Here is a 9974-nt window from a genome sequence, read left to right on the forward strand (position 1 = left end):
TTCCCTTCCTCCTTCCCCCTATCTTCCTCTCCTATCCTCTCTTTCTCCCCCTCCTCTTTTATCATTTCCTCCTTCCCTATTTTGCCCCCTCTCTTTTCTCCTCTCCTATTTTTCTCTTCCTCTGTTTTACTTTTATCTTCCTCTCCTCTACTTTCTGCCCTTCCTCTCTTTTCTCCTCCTCTCCTCAATTTCTTCCATTCCTTTCTTTTCTTCTCATCCTTTCCTCCTCCCCTATTTTGTCCTCTCCCCCTCCTTTTCTCCTCATCTCCTCTTGTTCCCCCCTCCTCTACTTTCTCTCATCCTCTCTTCTCTCCTTTCTTCTTTTTTCCTCCTCTCCTTTATAGTCTCCTTCTCTCCTTACTTTCCTCCCTCCCCTCTCTTTCCTCCTCACCTCTATCTTCCTCTTCTGTCTTTTCTCCTCTCCTCTTTTTCCCCCTTTCCTTTATTTTCTCCTCCTCTCCTTACTCCTCTCCCCCTCCTCTCCTCTCTTCCCCCCACCTCTATCTTCCTCTTCTCTCTTTTCTCCTCGTCTTTTTCCCTCTCCTCCTATATTTTCTCCTCCTCTCCTCCTCCTCTCCTTGTGCACGCTCCCTCTCCTCTCCTCTCTTCTCCTTCTCCCCTTTATTTTCTTCTCTCCTTTATTTTCTCCTTCTCCCCATACTCCTCTCCCCCTCCTCTCGTCTCTCCCTTATTTTCTCCTCCTCTCCTAACTCTTTTCTTCCTCTCCTCTCCCACTTCTCTTCTTTATTTTCTCCTCCTATCCTCTACTTTCCTCCCTCTCCTTACTCTTCTCCTCTCCCTCTTCTCCCCTCTCTCCTTTTTGTCTCCTCTCTTATTTTCTCCTCCTCTCCCCCTCCTCTCGTCTCTCCCTTATTTTCTCCTCTTCTCCTAACTCTTCTCTTCTCTTCCTCTCCTCACCCACTCCTCTCCTTTATTTTCTCCTCCTATCCTCCACTTTCCTCCCTCTCCTTACTCTTCTCCTCTCCCTCTCCTCCCTTCTCCTTCTCTCCTTTTTGTCTCCTCCTCTCTCTTATTTTCTCCTCTTCTCCTAACTCTTCTCTTCCTCTCCTCTCCCACTCCTCTCCCTTATTTTCTCCTCCTCTCCTAACTATTCTCTTCCTCTCCTCTCCCACTCCTCTCCTTTATTTTCTCCTCCTATCCTCCACTTTCCTCCCTCTCTTTACTCCCCTCCTCTCCCCCTCCTCTCGTTTCTCCCTTATTTTCTCCTCTTCTCCCAACTCTTTTCTTCCTCTCCTCTCCCACTCCTCTCCTTTATTTTCTCCTCCTCTGCTAACTCTTCTCTTCCTCTCCTCACCCACTCCTCTCCTTTATTTTCTCCTCCTATCCTCCACTTTCCTCCCTCTCCTTACTCTTCTCCTCTCCCTCTCCTCCCTTCTCCTTCTCTCCTTTTTGTCTCCTCCTCTCTCTTATTTTCTCCTCTTCTCCTAACTCTTCTCTTCCTCTCCTCTCCCACTCCTCTCCCTTATTTTCTCCTCCTCTCCTAACTATTCTCTTCCTCTCCTCTCCCACTCCTCTCCTTTATTTTCTCCTCCTATCCTCCACTTTCCTCCCTCTCTTTACTCCCCTCCTCTCCCCCTCCTCTCGTCTCTCCCTTATTTTCTCCTCTTCTCCCAACTCTTTTCTTCCTCTCCTCTCCCACTCCTCTCCTTTATTTTCTCCTCCTCTCCTAACTCTTCTCTTCCTCTCCTCTCCCACTCCTCTCCCTTATTTTCTCCTCCTCTCCTAACTCTTCTCTTCCTCTCCTCTCCCACTCCTCTCCCTTATTTTCTCCTCCTCTCCTAACTCTTCTCTTCCTCTCCTCTCCCACTCCTCTCCCTTATTTTCTCCTCCTCTCCTAACTCTTCTCTTCCTCTCCTCTCCCACTCCTCTCCCTTATTTTCTCCTCCTCTCCTAACTCTTCTCTTCCTCTCCTCTCCTTTATTTTCTCCTCCTATCCTCCACTTTCCTCCCTCTCTTTACTCTTCTCCTCTCCCTCTCCTCCCTTCTCCTTCTCTGCTTTTTTTTCTCCTCCTCTCCTCTCTATTCTCCTCCTCTCCTTTCTCCTCTTCTCTCTCTTCTCCCCCTCCTCTCCTTTATTCTCTCCTCCTCTCCCTCTCCTCTTTTTTCCTCCTTTCCTTTATTTTCTCCTCCTCCCCTTACTCCTGTCCTCTCTCCTCTCCCCCTCCTCTCCTTGCGCGCGATCCCACTCCTCTCCCCTCGTGCTTTCTGAATGAAGCCGTGGCCCCGCCCACTCCGTGTAAGAGCTTAATTATCATCTTTGACGGGAACTCGCGGAGCCTTAAATACCGCGTGCGCCTCGTGCACAGAGGGAGGACTTCACCAACGTATCCAGGCGGGCATCTCTGTCTCTGTCTCCTTATCGCGTGAATCCTTCTAACCCTCCTCGCGCGTCTCTGACTTCATTTCCACGCGGACACACACACACACACACGGACCGACAGCATGCAGGTGTCTGTGGCGCTGCTCGTCTCCAGCTCGGTGCTGCTGCTGCTCCAGGGATGCTGCACCACCGTCAGGGGCTGGAGGGTACTAAAGAACGGGGGCACGGAGATCTTACCGGAGTACAGGGAGAATACTCGGACACCTCACGAGACGGTACTACCGGCGTCTAACGGCGGCAACAACAACAACAACAACAACAACAGCAACAGTATGAACAACAGGGCGAAGAACGGCGGCAGGACGGCCAACACTGTCTCCTACAGTAAGCGCTCAAGTTTATTATATATAAAAATTAAAATACAGGTGACACGTTTGTGCTAGCTTATAAGGAAAATAAAGCCGGTGTAATATTTATATTATTTTTTTATATTTTATTTATTTTATTTGACCCTTAACTTGAGGCCTTGTGCGTAGAAGTGAGTAGCAAGCGTGTCACCCCGTAGCAAGCGACGTGCACAAAAGCGCGAGAGCGTTAAAAATGATTTTTAAATTATTAATATTAGTAGTATTATTAATTTATTATCATTATTATGCTATTATAATCAATTGTTGTAATTTTTTCATTTTATTTTATTAAAAATATATTTTCTGTTTTAAATTTAAAAAAGTCAGTATTTGTTGGACTTGGGGTTCAGACTGTTATGTTGATCTTGCAAAAAAAAAAAATTAAAATAAAAATCTAAATTTTGTCAAAAAAAAAAAAAAAATTGATAATAAAACTAAATAATAAATTTGACAGGTTTTCCTGTCACTGAATTTTGTATTTTTTGGTCAAAATGGTTTCATTACACCTGATTGGCATTTCAAGAATTTAATCTTTTTTATTTATTTATTTCACCTTTATTTAAACAGTCCCATTGAGACGTAAAATCTTTTACATGAGACACCTGGCCGAGGTAGCAGCCAATCAAATTACATTTAAAATGCAACAAATACAATATAAGACAAATCCACAATAAAACAACAGCTATTCAAACATGGTGGCACTTGTCTCTGTCACCACATTCTTTATGATGCCCTTAAATTCATGATGGATATAAGTGTTTCTAATTCTAGATCAGAGTAGGAGAATGTAGTTTTACCCATTATAGTTCCTTGTAATGAAAAAGAATCACTTGCACAAAGACAACCCGCCTTCTCGTTTGACTTTCTCCTCACACTGATTCCCTGATTAAGAGCAGCTCTTGTGTGTGGGAAGTGTGTTTTCTTGCTTAATCCGCTGCCAGAGTCGAGGGTGGCGAGAGCGGCACATTCTTGTGGTTCCTTCCCGTACACAATCTGAAGTGGAGCGTTCACAGAGACATCGGGGCTCTTTTCACGTTGTCTTCCAGGTTATTTCCTCCTCTCTTTATACTATTAGTCAAGCTCTACTTACGCTATAACCATTTGATTGCATCAACATGTCCACCAAACCCTGCAGTTTGTTCTTCAGGGGATATCTTTTTTTTTTTTTTTGGAGTGTGGGGGGGGGGTTAGAAATTGCTTTTTAAATGCAACACTGCCTTCTGAGAATGATTCCCACCTGTGGCCTGTGTAGGTTCTGATCGAGCGGTGCGTGTAGAGCAATCTCACGCTCATGGATTCAACATGGGTGGTGCGATATTTTCACAGATTTCATTTAATCACGAGAACTCAGAGGAGGAGGAGATGATTGGTTGAATTAGAGGAGCAGCTGACAAAAGGAGGAATCAGCGAGTCAGGATGTGTTAGTGCGGCTGGTTTGTGTCCACAAATCCACACGTTAAACAACATCATGATAATTTTATTCTCTAAAAGTCTCCCAAAAAAAAAATGAGAGTGGAAAAGCACGTCCTCTTGTTTTCATATGGATAAGCAGCGTATGTGTTGAGGTTCACACAGGGAGACGAAATCTCCCGGATTATTCTCTTCATCCATCTCTCAGCTTTTGTCCCGGGACGTCCTGCTCGTCCTCCCTGTGGGGGTCACAGCAGAGGCTTTGACCACTGCCTGGCTTCCCTCCAGCCCTCTCCCAGGGCTCGTCTCTCGCCGCCGAGGGAGCAACACAGCTCACGCAACTGTACAGTAGTCTAGCGTGCAGGCCACCATCATTAGTAATGACTTTTTCAGGCTGACAGTGGAGAGCAGAACAGGAAATGTAGTGGAAAAGACACAGCGAGACTGGATTACAACAAACACTCGTTGAACAAGACAACCTGACTTCACTGCTGGTAATTGGTGCAAACCGCTGCCCAGTGCGCGCTGTAGGCATTGTGGTCCCTTCGGCGGCGGCCACAGAATAACACAAGATCAGGTTCTCATGGGGAGGAGAAAAAAAAGGAAGTCACCTCACATAAATCCTTTGTTCAGCCCTTTTTTGCAAAGAAAGCCACAGAGGAAAACAGATCCCTCACAGAGTGTATCATTTCTTAACCGACAGTTCCTTTGCCCCTTTTTTACACACTGCTTGTAAAAAAACACAGGACAATAACTCATGCGTGCGGCTGTTAAAAAGCTGCGGCTGAAGTGTTGGATTACAGGCCGAGCACGTCGTCTCAAATCAGTCTGGCAGATGTCCAGTTTGTTCAGAACTGTACGGTTGCGTTAAAATAACCAGACAGCTATTTACTCCTCCATCACCACATACATTTCCTGAGGGCCGGCGCTGAATGCCAGCTTTTCCTTCCAGCCCAAACCTCCATTAGGTTTGATTGAGCTGTTTAATGGCCCTCTGGTCTGGATTTGCTATCAGCTGATTGCTGCCAGCTGGATCTCTTTGTCAAGCCCCATCGTCAGCTAATGATCGCACCATGAATCAAATTCAGAAACTCTGATATGATCTCCTAAATGCACACATTGTTAAGTTATTTGTGAAAGTGCATTTTTCGGCTGCACTTTTGTGTCTCATAACATGTGAGGATCAGAGTGAAACGCTGCTGCCTGCTCCGTTTGTCTCTGGCTTGTGTTGTTTTCACCCACAATTGGAGAGTTCATGTTGAGATAAACAGAATCAGAGAAATTTGCACATACTGGAATCAGACACAGCTGCAGCGTCGAGGCAGTTAACCTGCAGAATGTCCACTCCAGCGTGCCGCACTTCAAAGTGTTTGTTTTGGGCTGAGGCCACGAGTGTAACTGTGATATTCTGCTCTTCAACCCAGGTGCCTCGGAGCTGAGCTGTCGGGAGCTGCGCTCCACCCGTTACATCACCGACGGGTCTTGCCGCAGTGCCAAGCCTGTGAAGGAGCTGGTGTGTTCGGGCCAGTGCATGCCGGCGCACCTCATGCCGAACTCCATCGGCCGCGGCAAGTGGTGGAGGGGCAACGCTTCGGACTACCGCTGCATCCCAGCCCACTCCCGGACAAGGAGGGTCCAGCTGCAGTGTCCCAATGGCAACACTCGGACTTACAAAATCCGCGTGGTCACCTCCTGCAAGTGCAAGCGCTTCAGGCCCCACCACAACCAATCAGAGGCCAAGGAGGTCCCCAAGACGCAACGCAACAAGAAGCACAGTCGTTTGTCTCAGGACCGGAGCAAGAACAACACGCCGGCACTGACGGGCAACTCGTACTGATGCTCCTCGCCAGCATCAGAAGGACAAACACCAAAGCACACTCACACACACACGTTACACAACACAACATATCTCCTCCAGATAGGGAGGAGATGCAAAAGAAATTTCAAAGAGAGCGAATGCATAAGCTAATTGCTGGGCTGGTTTTAAGTCATCAGTCTTTTCTTTTTCAGCCTCTTGTCAGCATATTTGTGAACGTTGCTGCTTATTTGCATGACAGAATGAGTCAGCGCCGGGGGCTCGCCACAACTGTGACTGGTCAGGAGATGTAGCACCGTGTTGGATCATATGAAACAAGTATCTGATCACCCCAGCAGCTCCAAACCTCCCAGGGCTCGTCCTCCACGCAAACAGATTTCATTTAATGAGAAGACCTCCCCGAGGCTTCGAGCCCATCTGTACAAACATCCAGCGGATGCAGAGCTACGCCACAGCACGGCCCCTGTTTAAAGCTGAAAAGGTGTATCTTCGCTTCAGAGTGGTTGTAATCCATCTCCTTTTGGCTGTGTGTGTGTGTGTGTGGAGGAGATGGTGGCAGCTCTGGGGGCTCTGACGGTGGGATGTTGACAGGGTTTTGAGAGGGCCCTGGCCTGCGTGGCGGTCCAGGCAGCTCTCTGACAGCCCACTTAAGGCCTCACTCATCAGGACAGCCCCACAGCATTCCCCACGCTGCTGCAGCCCCAACCAGGCCTGTCAGTTACAGCAGTTCCCACGACTAGATACAAAGAGTCAGGAGAGACAGAGAAATGGAGCGGAGAAGCAGTTTTGACACCACGGGGGCACTGGACATTCCTGTGACTCCTCTTAATTACTAAATGAGCTCATTCCTGTGCTATTTGAGTCATAAAAAGCCATTTCCCCTAAACAGTTCCTGTTTGCTGGACAGAAAAAAAGTGCACATGTGTGTAGGAGGCATCAGAAAATTGAGCGTGGTTGTGTTGTTACCTAGGGGCAAAGCGTTCCTCCAGCACGCCCACACCGGAATTCTTTTGTAACGGGCCAAACAGAGCAGCGATCAACCATCCACTGCCAGAATCCATCCGTTGTGTTTGAGACACTTCCACTCCCTCTCTGCTCCCAGTCTGTAAATAGCTCAAACAGGAAACATAGGAATAATAATAACATAATGGAAACAGTTTTTATCATTGTATTGACTGAATCTGGCCCCGCCGCAGACAAGACAACCTCCTTCCTCAGCTATGGGACTGTATACTTCATGAAGAATACCCACGATGTTTCCGCATATTGTCCCTCGTTTTTTCTGCTCATATTGCTTCCTGATTATTGTTTTTGGTTGTCTAAACTGTACTGACAATGTTTGCATCTTTTCCCGATTGTATGATTTGAAATAGCAACTGGAAGAGGTTTGTCGTGGAAGCTGCAACCCAGTGGCCTGAACAAATGTTGGCATAGTATGTTTCTGCAAACCATGGACACGTTACACATTTGTACGTTATTATGTAGAGGATATGTTGAAACTTTACGTGTCTTCAAGAACGCTGTGGTCAAAGTGTGGTTATATTTAGGCACAAAAACACCTTGGTTATGGAGAAGATCATGTTTCGGCTTAAAATACCACAATCCTGGCAGAGAAGGCAGCAATGTTTCGGTAAAAAACAACCAATTTTCGTAGCACTATCCCCACTGGAAATGCAGTGATGTAATGGTAAAACACAACCATTTCTCATGGCACTATCCCGGCTAGAAACACAGCGATGACAACCGCATTTTGTGGCACTATCCCAGTAGGAAACGCTGTGATGTCTCCGTAATAAACAACTGCTTTGGTCGTGCTATCTTTGCAGGAAACTTGGTGAAACAAATGTTTTTTGTTGCACCATCCCAACTTGAAATGCAGCGATGTCATGGTTAAAAAACAACCACTTTTCATGCCGCTATCTTGGCAGGAAACGCAGTGATGACCCGATAAAAAACAAGTGATTTTTTTTCATTGTCCCAGGTAGAAATGCAGCAATGTCTAAGTAAAAAAACTTTTGCTTTTTGTGGCTCTATCCTGGCAAGAACTGTGGTGATGTTTTGGTAAGAAATACCCCCTTTTTGTGGCACAATTCCAGCAGGAAATGTGGGGATTTCTTCAACTGTTTTTGTGGCACGATCCTGGCTAGAAATGTAGGGATGTCATGGTATAAAACAACTGCTTTTTGTGGCAGGATCTTAACAGTAAACCGTGAAATGTCGGTAAAAAACAGCCGCTTTGGTAGCACTGTCCCAGCAGGTAATGCGGCAATTTCTCGGTAATAAACAACCCCTTTCCGTGGCACTATCCACGCTTGAAATGCAGCAGTGTCTCGGTAAAAAGACAACCTCTTTTTTTGCCACTATCTCTGCTCCAGACACAGCGATGACTCGGTAAAGAACTTCCGCTTTTTGTGGCACAATTCCAGCAGGAAATGTGGGGATTTCTTGCTAACAAACCAACTGTTTTTTGTGGCACGATCCTGGCTAGAAATGCAGGGATGTCATGGTATAAAACAGCTGCTTTTTGTGGCAGGATCTTAGCAGTAAACCGTGAAATCTCGGTAAAAAACAGCCGCTTCGGTAGCACTGTCCCAGCAGGGAACGCGTGAATTTCTCGGTAATAAAGAACCACTTTCTGTGGCACTATACATGCTTGAAATGCAGCAGTGTCTCGGTAAAAAACTTGCGCATTTTGTGGCTCTATCCTGGCAAGAGCTGCGGCGATGTTTTGGAAAAAAAAACAACCGTTTTTCGTAGCACAATCCCGACTAGAAATGCAGCAATGTCACACTAAAAAAAAGCTGCTTTCCATGGCACTATGAAAAAACAGCAACAGATTGTTAAAAACATGTTTGGTGGCTAAAAAGCAGCTGGAAACACAGCAAAGTCTCAATAAAACACAATCTGTCTCATGTTTGTTGGTCTAAAACGGTTGTCTGCATCTCGCCTCCATCCCCTCCACCTACCAATGACAAAGTCATCTCATATGCTACGTCAGAGATGTTGATACGATACATATAAAACGTACAAATGTAACATGTGGATTGCAGAAACGTACAGTGCCAACATTTCCCGTGGCGGCTGGGCTGTACGCTGAGAGCTGTGATTGTACATATCATACCTGTGTGGTTCCACTGCAGCGGCGCCCTCACCTGATGGGGTGTTTAAAGAGACGCAGGGAGGGGCCGGGTTGTTTCCTGCAGACACAAAAGAAGGACTGTTATAAAGAATGAACTGCATATTTATTTTTTATTTCCACATTTAAATTATTTATGCAACCTTTTGTAGTAAATGATAGCCATTATTGTCATATAGTATGATAGAGACTGTGGAGAATGAGAAACTGTACAGAACATGAATAAAGTAAAGGCAGATATATTTGAAAGAGACGGCGTATTTGTTATCATTTTATTTCAATGTGATGTATTTATGAGCAGCATATCAACATTTAATAAATGGTTTATAACAGTATAATGTAGATGTACACAGAAGTGGTTTAACTCCGTCTGTGGGAACCCATAGGCAGGATGTTTATTAAAGTGATAGTTCAGGTTTTTGGACATGAAGTTGTGTGAAACGCTGACCATCTGTAGCTCTGATGCGACGGTGTCACTACTCTCAACGAGCCTCCTGCTCTGAGAAATCGCCCGTAGCTTACCGGAGAAAAAGTAGTTCTGAAGATATAAGGGGGACACGTAACCAAAAGGTTTTAAGCTACAAAAAAGTATGCGTGTGTTTTGTTAGACTATTTCAATAATTTTAAAACATCCCCGCATTACGTCAGACCTTGCTATCAATTGGGACTATTTTCTGGCCAGTATCACTCCGCCGTGCAGGCCCGCAGGACAGCAACGGCTATCAGCTGTTTCCAACAGAGAACCAGTAGGCTATTATTAGTGAGGAAAAAGATGTACTAGCCCTATATATACCTACTACTACAGTGCAAACACTGGCTCAGGCTCACGACACACCCTCGTCAGCTGCTGTAGGTAAACAGAGG

At 45.8% G+C, this 9974-nt stretch overlaps 1 protein-coding gene across 1 annotated transcript; it reads left to right on the forward strand.

Annotated features, from left to right (window-relative positions):
• Window positions 1–2265: 2265 nt before the first annotated feature.
• Window positions 2266–9363, forward strand: sost (sclerostin). Its single transcript, XM_033610534.2, has 2 exons — window positions 2266–2725; window positions 5583–9363. The coding sequence occupies exons 1-2, from the start codon at window positions 2464–2466 to the stop codon at window positions 5993–5995; spliced, it is 675 nt and encodes a 224-aa protein (XP_033466425.2). The 5' UTR covers window positions 2266–2463; the 3' UTR covers window positions 5996–9363.
• The last annotated feature ends 611 nt before the right edge of the window (window positions 9364–9974 follow it).

The sequence above is a fragment of the Epinephelus lanceolatus genome, chromosome 21, assembly GCF_041903045.1.
Source record: "Epinephelus lanceolatus isolate andai-2023 chromosome 21, ASM4190304v1, whole genome shotgun sequence".
Classification (NCBI taxonomy): domain Eukaryota; kingdom Metazoa; phylum Chordata; class Actinopteri; order Perciformes; family Serranidae; genus Epinephelus; species Epinephelus lanceolatus.

Coding starts and splice junctions, on each gene's coding strand:
- sost (XM_033610534.2), top strand. CDS start 2,464: ATGCAGGTGTCTGTGGCGCTGCTCGTCTCCAGCTCGGTGCTGCTGCTG. Junction 2,726..5,582: donor GGCCAACACTGTCTCCTACA/GTAAGCGCTCAA, acceptor TCTTCAACCCAG/GTGCCTCGGAGCTGAGCTGT.